General features: G+C 42.1%; 1 protein-coding gene across 1 annotated transcript; it reads left to right on the top strand.

Moving 5' to 3' along the window:
• The first annotated feature begins 2440 nt into the window (after positions 1-2440).
• KRT15 (keratin 15) lies at positions 2441-10012 on the top strand. The gene is made up of 8 exons (XM_074261487.1): positions 2441-2992; positions 4487-4569; positions 4806-4962; positions 5682-5843; positions 5969-6094; positions 6186-6406; positions 7159-7184; positions 9609-10012. The coding sequence occupies exons 1-8, from the start codon at positions 2513-2515 to the stop codon at positions 9713-9715; spliced, it is 1362 nt and encodes a 453-aa protein (XP_074117588.1). The 5' UTR covers positions 2441-2512; the 3' UTR covers positions 9716-10012.
• The last annotated feature ends 2849 nt before the right edge of the window (positions 10013-12861 follow it).

The raw sequence follows: 12861 nt of genomic DNA, 5'->3' as shown, positions 1-12861 counted from the left end.
GCTAAAAATTAAATCTCTTGTGCAATGAACCTGGGTATTTCCCCCAGCACTCCAGCATTCTAGCATCCCAGCATTTCAGCATTCAGGCATCCCCACTGACTAATGACTTATGGAAGACAATCCAGTTGTTCCTGGCTCTACTGGGAGCCCCTTGAACAGCTGAAGAAGGGATGAGAAAATGAGAAATGAGGAAGAGACCAGAGTGGCTCCAAGGGTACACTAGGACCAATGGAAAATCATAGATTTCAAATATAATAATAATTAGCCTGTTTAACCTACATCAGATTGTTTGCTGTCTTGGGGGGGGGGAGGAGAGGAAGAAAAAATTTGGAACGAAGTTTTGCAAAAGTGAATGTTAAAAAACTACCTTTGTATGTATTTGGAAAAGTAAAATACTATTAAAAGAAAAAAAAGAAAAAAGTTAGTATATATATATGCATAGATATATCTTTAAGGTTTATAAAATATTTTACTTATATTATCTCATTTGATCCTTCCAAGAGTACTATGAAGTAGGTGCTATTATTGTTTCCATTTTACAGATAAAGAAACTGAAGCTGAGAGACCTTAGGTACTCATCTGGGATCACATGGGCGAGTGAGTGAATGAGGCAGAATCTGAACTCAGGTTCTTCTTGCTCCAGGTTCAGAGAGGCGATTATGTTGTGGAGGCTGAGGAATTCCCTCCTGTTCCTATATAAAGCCATGACTCTCCTTCTTAGGGAACTTGCCTCCTGAAATTTCCATCCTTCAAAATAGGGACTTTTGTGTTGGGATACTCCCCAGACCTTTCAGCTCTAGAGAGAGCAAGCAGGGGTTAAGTTGAGACTGGTAGGTAGTGACATGTCTCTGAGGAGTGGGGAGGAGGGAGGCAGGGGCTTTCTGGAATCAACCCCAGGGTTATCTATGTGTGGTTTGCCTCAACCTGTCCCCAAAGCAAGCAGAGTTCAGTGATATGCTCAGTTGGCAGGTGGCAGGTACTCAATCAGCCCCCTGTCAGCCTGGAGGCTGTTCTACATCACCTGGAATGTCAGTGTCAGTAGGGGACTGGGAAAAGGGTGAGAGATGTGGGCTGTGCAGGACGGGAAGGTTTTGGACTCCATTCCACTCTCTGGCATGGAAGCTTTGCTCTTTAAATCCTGAAAATTGGATGAAGAAAACAAGAGGGAGCAGGAGGGTGGTCTGACGTGTGCTAGATGTTGATCTGTTATAATGGCGTACATGCTCTTTCTCTCTCCCCCACATATAGCTCTATAATGTCACTTATTGGTGCATGGAACTTTATGTTCTCTCATTTGAACCTTGGAAGAACCCTGTTAAGTAGGTACTGTTATTACTCCTGCTTTTAGAGATGAAGAAATGGAAGCATGGAGAGGCTGTGACGTCCTCAGGGTCACATAGTGTTTGAGACCAGATCTTCCTGACTTTGTCTTGAACTCTATTCATTTTATTTACCTAGCTGCCTAAATCCTTAATTCGGACTCTCCTCGACTGCCCTGATCTGTACCCCTCATGCCATCATTCTATATTTTATTTATATATTAATTATATATATATATATATATTAATGTATATATCATCTCCTCTGAAAGAACATAAGTTCTTTGAGGGAAGACAGTCTCATTTTTGTCTTTGGATCCCCATTGACTAGCATGAAGCTGATGCATGGTAGGCTCTTAATAAATGCTTAGTGATTGATTCTGAAGTGGGATGTTCTGGTGGCCATGTACAGCCTTAGGTAGATCTGTCCCCTTTTCTCTTCTTTTCCCTTCTCCCTCTCTGGGATAAAGTTGTCCTTTTATCTTGCTCTTTAGGTCCAGCAATTGTTGGTTTTTTAGACTGGTCTCTCCAATGGCCAACAGAAAGGAATTGGAAGGAGTTCAGGTCAGAGCATTGCCCCAGAATCCCAAACGGTGTTGAGGGATTGAGGCTCTTAGCATGGAATGGTCATCAGAAGAAGCTCTGTATACAATGAACAGCTTGTACACGAGAAATCCTAAGCGTCTTCGTGTAGGCAAAACCATTCCGAAGCTGTGGGAGGAGCACAGTGTTCTCTCCTGGCTTTTTTTTTTTTTTTTATTTTTTTATTGGAGTGTGGAGTTAAGATTGTAATCCAAGTGTCAAAACCATACCCTCTGGCAAAACATCATTAACTCTGAATCATCTCTTTTGTTAAATTAAAAAAAAGAACACCATACATATAGAACATACACACACACACACACACACACACGCATACAGACACACAACAACAACAATAACAACAATAACAACCCTAAAGAGCTTCTTGAGGTATAGGGGCAGCTGTGTATGCGTATAAAAAATGGTATCTGAGTTGGCTTATTTTTAGAGGGGAGGAGAATCTGAGTGGCGTGGGATGGGGGGCGCGGTCACCCAGCACCCAGAGGAATCAGTATAAAAATAGCTGTGGCTTAAGGGGAAAAGAGGCTTCTCCCTGATTCTCCTTGAAGCTCTATAACTCCTGACTGCTGAGGCCGGGGGCTACTGAAGCCATGAGCACCACTTTTCTTCAGAGCTCTTCCTCTGCCTATGGGGGTGGCTTCGGTGGGGGCTCCTCGAGGGGAGCCTCTCTCCTGGCTGGTGGAGGATACGGAGGGGGGAGTCTTTACAGGGGTGGTCAGATTTCTGCCTCTTCAGCTAAGTTCGTCTCCTCTGGGTCAATGGGAGGCTACGGTGGTGGAATGAGCTATGGCTTTGGTGGAGGGTCTGGTGGGGGTTTCAGTTCAGGAAGCTTTGGAAGTGGCTTTGACCTGGGGGGCAGAGATGGTGGCCTCCTCTCTGGCAATGAGAAGATCACCATGCAGAACCTCAATGACCGCCTGGCCTCCTACCTGGACAAAGTGCGGGCTCTGGAGGAAGCCAATGCTGACCTGGAGGTCAAGATCCGGGACTGGCATCTGAAGCAGAGTCCCACCAGCCCCGAGAAGGATTACAGTCCCTACTTCAAGACCATAAAGGAGCTTCAGGACAAGGTGAGACTGTGAGCTGGACAGAGATGGCAGCTAACCAGGGCACTAGTTGTCATAGAGTTCTACTTTCAGAGTTATTGATGACACAAAAGCAATTATTTTAGATTCAGACAGTGATTGCATTGTACATCCTCATGTACAAAATAACTTTTGGTGTCTTGCAGCATGGGAGGTGCTTATCCACTGGCAAAAGCTATGGATGTTTTCTGATTGGCAGCAGGGAGAACATAGGGCATACTATCCATTCCTTATGATTGAAAGCACAGTTAATAGGACAGAAAAAGTAAATCTTCAGCTTGGTCATTCAGTGAGAAAAGCTTCCTTGGCTTTGTCTGTTAATTTTGAAAGGAAGAAATGATAGGTGTGCTCATAACTGGACCCAACGGGAAATGAAGGACTGCAAGAATCCCTTGCAGCAAGTGCTCACACACATAAAGTGGGACCTGAGTTTCAGTCAGTCAGTCAGTCAGTCAATAAACATTGATTAGGTACCTGCTCTGTGCAGACATAAGTGCTAAGTGCTAGGGATGCAATATTTGGCAAAGGACAGTCCTAACTCTACTGCTAATGGGCAGGGTTTTCTTAGAGTGCTTTCCTTATATCAGCTCTGTGCATATGGTAGTATAAATAACAGCTCCAATTTTTCTCCATGGAGAAAGACAGGGCTCTGACCATCATTTGGCTAGTCTCATATGCTTGGTAAATTTCCAAGTCATATATAGAGTAGACTCTAAGTCTATGTAACATCTCAGATGAGGAAGCTGGACCAGATCAGGGAGTTCCTAACCTGGGGTCTGTGGAAAGATTTTAGGGGATACTTTAACTTAGATAGGAAAAAAATGACACTTTAATTCAATTTATTTAATCTTATGTATTTAACTCTATATCTTTAAAAACATTATTCTGAGAAGAGACCTATAGGTTTTACCAGGGTGCCCAAGGGGTTCAGTCCATGAGCCCCAAAGATTAAGAACTTCTATCTTAGATGAACTCTAAGAATCTCTCCATTGTTGACATTCTGATACTTCTGGCATTCCATAGGCAGTGTATGTAGGCTGGGGCAATAAAATGGAGAGATTAAAATTAGGAGTTCTGCTTATTATTAGGATTTCTTATCCCTCCTATCACTAACTAGACTTAAACTTTTAATTCTATGGCATTCTAGTTGGACCCCTTTTCTTGGCTCAGCTCCGGATTCTTTAGAGCAGCTCTATATCTTCAAATTCTTATGTGCATAGTTGGTGGGAGGTGCTTGATTCTGGATCTTGTGTGGAAGGCAAGGGGGGCAGTAGAAGAGCCTGTGTAGGGGTGCTATTCAGTGAACTTGGAAGGGTTCTAGCTAGGTCCTGAAACCTCTTTGTAACAAACTCAGCAAGAAAGAGCAGTACCTGTTAAGAGAAATGCATGAGGAGGGGATGGGAAGGTCCTACTGGCGACAACAAGGAAGGAGGATACAGAGGGGATCTCCAGGGAGGTTCAGGTCTCTCCTTTTTGTAGATCATGGAAGCCAAAGCTGACAACTCTGGCATCATTTTGGAGATTGACAATACTCAGCTCGCTCTTGAAGACTTCAAAAACAAGTAAGTTCATGACTCCTTTTTTCTTCTATTCTCCCTTTTTCCCTCCCTCCCTCCATCCCTTCCTTTTCTCTCTTCTTTCTCCTGATTTCCCTTTCTCCCTCCCTCTTCCCTTTCTCTCATCTCATTCCCTCTCTCAGTCTCTTCATCCCCTTTGCTTCTCTGGCCAAAACCCTCATGCAAAGAAATAGAACTACACCACTATTTTTGGTTCTGAACTTTTTTTCTTAATTCCCCAGGTATGAGAATGAGCTGCATCTGCGTCAGAATGTAGAGAGTGACATCAGGGACTTGCACAAGATAATGGAAGAGATGAATTTATTCAAGACTGATCTGGAGATGAAGATTGAGGACCTGAAAGAACAGCTGGACTTGCTCAAGAAGAATCATGAGGAGGTGAGAAGAAAGCAGGAGGCAGACAGAAGAGTGGCCTGAGGCTTATTAACCTTCCATCTTGTGGGAACATAGGATTTAGTTAGAAGGAAATTTAGGGAACCCTCAGTTCAACTTGTCCAAGGTTAATTGGCAATTAGGATTTGAACACTGGACCTTTAAATCCAGTTTTTCCTCCTTGTCAAGAACTGTGTATGAATGAGCCCCAGGATGATCTGGGGGACAACAGGGCAATTTCTGAATGGTCTCATTTCATAGCTAGGTTATTTCCTCATAGCAGCCATAGCCTTAGGAAGCAGAACTCAGCTCTTCAGGAACACTGTCACAATGTGTGTCCAAGCAGAGAGATTTGGTGGACCAGGAGGGAGTAAGAAATTCATGGCTCCTCTCAGATCCAGCAAAACATTTATGCCTAGATGTGCTCAGTTCTTCTTCTCCCTAGCCAATGAGAGGGAAATTAAGGTGGCCAGTACTGTTCGGTTACTGAAATAGGAAATAACTTTGGGTAAACCTCTATGTATCATTTTCTCCCTCTGAAAACCTGTATGATTAGTCCCCTTCCTTGTTTCTGAGGGAAGAAGCACATTCTCTATCAGTTCATGAATGGTGGAGAATGTGCTTATTCCTTCAGAAACAAGATGCTGAAAGAATATTCTTCCTTTCCCTGTTGCTCAGAGCTAGAAGCATGATGTCCAATCTGAGTTTTCTTTCCATCCCTTCAGGAAATGAAAGAGTATACCAACCAGCTAGTGGGTCAAGTCAATGTGGAGATGGATGCAGCCCCAGGGGTAGACCTGACCCGGGTCCTTTCTGAGATGCGAGAGCAGTATGAAGCCATCACTGAGAAGAATCGTCAAGATGCTGAGGCCTGGTTCTTTAGCAAGGTAAATCTATTTGCAAGACCTCTCTTTGAGGCCCTCAGTGTTCATTGGTGGTCATTGGGGGGTGGTATTGCCACAGCGAGCCACTACTGGGGTGGGACTCATCCATCTTTGTGGGACCCTTGCAGACTGAAGAACTGAACAAAGAGGTGGCTTCCAACACTGAAATGATCCAGACCAGCAAGACTGAGATCACTGACCTGAGACGCACACTCCAGGGCCTGGAGATCGAGCTTCAGTCCCAGCTCAGCATGGTAGGCACTCCCTTCTTCCCCCAGACTCCTTGCTTCTCCATCCCTGCTGGGTCAGAGCCTTTTCATGCTTTCCTCTCCCTCTCTTCATCAGAAAGCCGGGCTGGAGAGCTCCTTGGCAGAGACGGAGAGCCGTTATGCTACCCAACTGCAGCAGATACAGGGGTTGATTAGTAACATCGAGGTTCAGCTCAGTGAGCTCCGCAATGAGATGGAATGTCAGAACCAGCAGTACAATATGCTTTTAGACATCAAGACCCGGCTGGAACAGGAGATTGCCACTTACCACAACCTGCTAGAGGGCCAGGACTCCAAGTAGGCAAAGGGCTTGGGGGCCATCCTATGGAATGGGGACTATGTTTCTAGTACAATCATCAGTGGGGTTGTGAGTCCTTGTTAAAGCCAGAGTAGTTGAAGGGAAAGAATTTGAGAATCCAATCTAGAGAGTGGTATAACTTGTTGGAACTGGCTTTAGTACTTCTAGCCCTTGCAGAGAAGATTTTTAGGACTTGAAGGCACTGGAACTTGGAAAGATTTGGTCCAGCCCTCTTAATTTACAGATGAGTAAACTGAGGTCCAGAGAGAAGTGATGTGTCCAGGGCCATGCAGCTAGTAAATATCTAAGTCTATCATTCCATCTAGTGGACCACCCAACTTCCTCAAGCTTTGAAATGACTTCTGCTTTGCTTTTGCTCATATGGACCTCAGCAAGAACATAACCATTTGTTCTTATCACTGATTGATGGGTTTGAATATTGACTTCAATACATATCAATTTTATGATTATGTGTAAATTACTTAATCTCAATTTTCTCAACTATGAAATTAGAGAATTGGATTAAGTGATCTCTACCAAACCCCATAGCCTATGAAGCAACAAGTTATTTAACACCTCTGAACCTCAGTTTCCTTGTGTACAAAATAAAGAGAGAATAGGATAACCTTAAAGAAAATGACTACACTGAACTTCATCCTGGGTGGGGGGGGACCTCACACAAGGCTTTGCCCATAGTGGGCAGTTAATAATATTTGTTATATTGATTGGAATCTTCCTCTTTCTTTTCTAGGATGGTTGGCTTAAGTACTAGAGAAGGTAAGACCTATCTGGCTTCGGCCAGGGCTGGATGAAGTTTGGGGAAATGTGGAGATGGCTATGGATTCTTTACCAGGAGCCTGGGAGACAGAATTTTTTCAACATTATATCTATTCACTATGAAGAGGCTGCTTCCATTCTGATCTACATTTTCTTTCCTAGTAAACTCCTGTTTATCCTTTTGTTTCCCTCCTTCCTCCAAGTGATAGATACTCTTCCTTCCTTCCTCCATCCTTTGTCCCTTCCTCCTTCCCTTATTTCTCTTTCCATCCCTCCTTTCCTCTTTACTTTTCTCTCTCCTTCCTTCCTTCCTTCCTTCCTTCCTTCCTTCCTTCCTTCCTTCCTTCCTTCCTTCCTTCCTTCCTTCCTTCCTTCCTTCCCTCTAATGCTTCCTGCCTCTCTTGTCCCTTCCTTCTCTCCATCCCCTTCCTTCCTCTCTTCTTCCATTTTCTTCTTTCCTCTTTTTCCTTATTTCTTCCCTCTCATCCTCCTTCTCTCATCCCTTTTTACTTCCCTTATCCCTCCCTCCTTTTTTTGTTCCTCCCTCCTTCATTCCTTCCTTTCCTCCATCCTTCCTTCTTTTCCTCTTTCCCTCCCTCCCTCCTTCTCTCCCTCTCTTGTCCCTTCCTCCCTTTCTATATCATTCCTCTCTCCCTCCCCCTCTTTCCCTCTCTCCTTCCTTCTTTTCTTCCTTTCCTCCCTCTTTCATTTTTTCCTCCTTCCTTCCCTCCTAGACATCACAGAATGCCAAAGGAGTTTATGACAGAAAAAGATTAGAAACCCATTCCAATAGTGTGCTGGTAAATGTTTAACAAGTAACTCCTTCATTCTCCTCAAAAAATATATGTAGAAGGCATACTCTTAAATTTAATCTGCATTATTAAATCTTCCTCATCACTTCCTTAAATTTAGAAAATTAACAAAACAACAAATCAGGCCCTAATTTGTAGTTTGCTGATTCCCAAAGTGTGTGAATACTCACATAGAAAATTTAACAATCACCTCTCTGGAGTGTGTTCAAGCTGGCTCCAGCACATCCCTGCACTGGTTTAGTCTATTGTGTTACTTCTAAGAACCATATTTTAAAAGGGACATTGATATCCTGAAGGGTATCCAATGGAGACAAACCACTTTTGGGCATATTTTAGAGGGGATTTATGTTCAGGTAAAGGTTGTACTGGATGGCTGCTAAGATTCCTTCCAACTCTTAGATTCTATAATTCTGTGATCCATAAAGTTCCTTCCAACCTTAAAAACTATCCTCGGATATATTGGACACTAGCCATGAGCAAAGAACAGTCCAGGTCTTGTACGATTACACATTCTCTGTCCTCCAAGGAACTGACCAAGTTGTGTTCCTGGATCCTGTTGTAGAGCCTGACAAATAGTCAATGTCTATTAAATGCTTATTGCTAGAGTGCTTATAGTGACTCAGTGATTCTATTGGTTATTTTTTCAATAGCCTTCTGATAGTGCAGTAGAAAGAGAATGTGGGTTCAAATCCTGCTTCTGATGTTTACTCCCTTGTCTGAGCTTGGACAAGTTGCTTAAATTCCTTTTACTTCATTACCTACAAAATGAAAGTTCTGGAATAGAAAACTTCTGAGGACCCTTCAGTTTAAAACGTATGATCTCATGATTAAGACCAAAGCAGCCTGGAATGCCCCGATTTTATGGTCCAGTACCAAGAAATGTTTATCTCATCCCTTTTCAAATTGCATTGTGCTAAGACCTTTGTGTAGATTTAGGGACAACTAAAGGCAGGAACTAAGTCTTATTTGTCTGCATTCCCTCAGTGCCTTGCATAGTATCCTATAGAATAGGTGCTAACTAAATATTTAGTGAACAAATAAATTTTTTTTGTTTGTTTTTTGTTTTTTTTAGCATGGATACTCTAAGAGTCTCTTTGCCCTCTTTTATCTGATCAAAGGCCTTGCCTGAATTTGGAGAAAGATGAGCTTTCCTCCCCATAATAGTTTCCACTCAACTTTGCTCTTTTCAACAATGAGGTGATTCAGGGCAATTCCAATAGACTTGTGATGGAGAGAGCCATCTGCATCCAGAAAGAGGACTATGGGGACTGAATGTAGATCATAGCATAATATTTTTACCTTTTCTGTTGTTGTTTGCTTGCTTTTTCCCCCCTTTCTGCTCTGATTTTTCTTGCGCAGCATGATAAATGTAGAAATATATTTAGATGATTTGGAGGGTGAATGAAATGTTTAATCTATATTGAATTACCTGCTGTGTAAGGGACAAGAGAAGTGGGAAGGGACGGAGGAAGAAAATTTGGGACAAAATTTGGAGTGAATGTTGGAAATTATCTTTGCATGTATTTTATAAATAAAAAGCTATTATTTTAAAAATTAGGAAAAAAAGTAGTTTACACTCTCTACCTTTTTTTTTTTTTTTTCTTTCTCATAGGTTCCTTTGGTGGAATAAGTGGTAGTAGCAGTAGCAGCAAAATCCAAATCACCATGGAGGAATCAGTGGATGGGAAGGTGATTTCTTCCCAGAAAAGGGAAGTCTAAATCTTTACTAGAGGCAAAAGAGAAGGTCCCTTGCCTGCCTGGCTGAGAGCATGAGCAGCCACAGAGGGGAGAAGAATGGAAATTTAAGTCTTTGCAGTGGGAATTGGGTGGCAAACATGGGAACTGCCAATGCTATCCTCTCCTTTCTTCCCAGCCCACTGGACTCCCATCCCATCCCTTTTTCAGTAGTATGTTTTTAGGGTGGAAACCTCGGGAAGCAAGTGTATTGTGTAATTAGCACTTCACTCACTGTATTCTTTCTTTTTATGAAATAAAGTTTTTTCTTCTGCTTGCAAATGTTCTTTTGCTGTGGGTCCAATTGTTTTTGAATTGGTATTCATGGGGAATTATGGAATTCCTGAGCTACTGTGGGGAATCAGGCCTAATTTTTTCTCCCTTCCCCTTTTCCTGAGCTTTATAGCCTTTTATTGTGGAGGATTTCCAGGGGCTAGTCTGTATATATTGCTGCTGAGTAGAATGATGCTCCTCCTGTATTATATATAAAAGAGACACATCCTGGTGTAGAGGAATGGGATGCTAGACTGAAAGTCAAGAAGACTTGGGCTCAAAGCTTAATCCAGAGACTTAGAAGTTGTGTGACCTTGTACAAGTCATTAGGTTCCTGTAAAGTAACCTGATGACCTCTAGGATCCCTTCTTGTTCTCAATCTCATGGCCTTTTGCATGCAACACTGGCAGCACAGCAGATAGAATTCTGGACTAGGAATCAGGAAGACCTAAGTTCAAGTTCCACCTCTGAGACTTATATGCTGTGAGACATTGGAAAAGTCACTTAAATTTTCTCAGCCTCAGTTTCCTCATTTGTAAAATGAAGGTGTTGGACTAAATTGTCCTCTATTGTTTCTTTTAGCTCTAAATCCACAATCCTATGCTCTGTAGCATGTAAACAGAGAGATAGTGTGACATGTCAGATGGAGAAATGGATTTGAAGTTAAATGCTCTGGATTCATGTATGATCATGGATTTATCTTTTCTGAGCCCTGGATAACTCTTTGCTGGTGGTCATAGGTTCTTGATGTATTAAGATTTATATACACACACATATCCATCCATATATATATATATATATATATATATATATATATATATATTTGTAGCTGGGGAATTGGGGGGGAGTCTTCAATGGGTGCTGCCTCCTCTTCTCCATGCCCCCATCTTCATTTTTTCTAGGAAAATAATTCCTCCCCCCAGCCCTGCCTGTGCTCAACCTGATTCTTCCTATGATCCTTTGCAAAATTCTTACCACACACCCATTATCACTCATGCTGCCTCCCATTGGCCAAGCCTCCACCTTCTGCCCTTCAAAGTCTAGGGAAAAGTTTTTTCCTTCTAGAAAGTCCTCTCTGATTTAAAAATGTGTAATTAGTGTTACTAATTCTACTAGTCAAAACGGCTCCCCCAGTACTCCCCCCAACTCTCCTAGTTCACCTTCACTGCCCAAATGCCAGCTTGTTGAAGCTATATATGTGCAATCAAATCAATATTTATAGTTTTAGGACTCTCTTCCTGAGACACTCTCCTTTCTTCTCTCCTCTCCTCTTCTTATCCTATTCCTATCCTCTTCTCCTCTCCTTCTTTCTCTACTTCTTCCTACTTTTCTTCATTCCATTTCTTTTATTGAAAAAAAAAAAGTAAAATTACATGAAGTGTTCCATAGCTGTGGTTCCCTAGCTCTGCAAAGGAGTGGGGATATCTTCTCATTTCCCTTATTTTAGACCAAGCTCCTGAAGACAGGTCTGTGAAACTTTAGGAGAGCAGAGGACCCTTTTCATTTCCCTTCCTCCCTAGAGCCCAGAATGTTAAAAGAGCTAAGTTCCTGGGCAAAGCATGAGAAAAATTTACTGAATTCTGTAAGGCAATACCTATTAGTGGTCTAGTTTTAGACTTGTCTGAAAACAAGAGAGTTTGGAGAAGTCAAATTCTCCACATGTTTCCCTTCTGCTTTCATGAGGCAGAGTACCTACTTGGGTTCCCCTGGCTTCTGGTAAAGCAAATATATTTTGTGGAACCTCAGGACAGAAAAAAATTTCACTGAGACAGTTCTCCCAGAACAGATTCTTAAGAGTAGAGGGGAAGGAAGATGATAGAGGGAGGGAGTCAACTCATAGTAGAATAGGATTATAGAGTTGGGAGGGGAATCAAAGAAAGAGAAATCAAGTGTCTTGCCTAAGGTCACATATGTAGTAAACATCAGAGACAGATTTGATCTCAGTCCTTTCTATTGGATCAGCTTCATCTGGCATCCTCCCCTGACTCCCATCAGTCCCTAGTACTAAAATCTGTTGATCTAATCAATCATGGAAAAAATCCCTTAACTTCTGCCAAGTAGTCTTTTCTTTTTGTTGTGGTTGTTCAGTCATGTCCAACTCTTTGTGATCCCATTTGCAATTTTCTTGGCAAAACTACTGGAATCATTTTCCATTTCCTTCTCTGGCTTATTTTACAGATGAGGACACGAAGGCAAATAGGATTAAGTGACTTGCCCAGAATCATACAGCTACTAAGTTTCTGAGCTCGGATTTGAATTCATTTAGATGAGTCTTCCTGATTCCAGGCTTGGATACTGTATCCATCTTGCCACCTGGTTCCCTTAAGTCTTTTCTAGTCTACAACTATCAGAAACCTCTTCTTGCCTAGCTCAAGTATCTCTTGCTGCACAGTTGTTCAAAAAACCAGAATCCTTTTCATCTGCCATTCTTTGGTTTCTTCATCTGTAAAATAAAAGTGTCCAATTAGATAATCTATAAGGTCTCTTCCAGCCCTAAGTCTCTGTTTCTATTTCCTAAAGTTCTTTCTAGCTCTGTTATTCTATGAATCTATGACTCAAAAGATTTATGGGGTTCTGCCTTTTAGCTTTCTGAAGCTTTGAGCCATTTAAATAAACAGTGGTTTTAGTTTGGAAAAGCAAGTTGTTAGAAAGATAATTAGAAGGAAGGGGGAGGACTCAGTCCTTGGGAAAGTAAGTAGCTGTTCTTGTCTTCCTAGAAGGCTTTAATTTTTAGGGTACCTGGAGGGGCATGACGAATTTCTCTTTCTCTTCTGTCTTAGTTGGAGGGTCAGTGGGTTGCCTTTTCTGGAGATTGGTCAGGTAAGCAGAGAAAGTCTAGGAATCTGGTTCCTGGTTCT

This window comes from Sminthopsis crassicaudata, chromosome 4 (assembly GCF_048593235.1).
Source record: "Sminthopsis crassicaudata isolate SCR6 chromosome 4, ASM4859323v1, whole genome shotgun sequence".
In the NCBI taxonomy this organism is placed as follows: Eukaryota; Metazoa; Chordata; class Mammalia; order Dasyuromorphia; family Dasyuridae; genus Sminthopsis; species Sminthopsis crassicaudata.
Note: the sequence above shows the minus strand (reverse complement) of the source record. Positions and strands in the feature narration are given on the sequence as shown.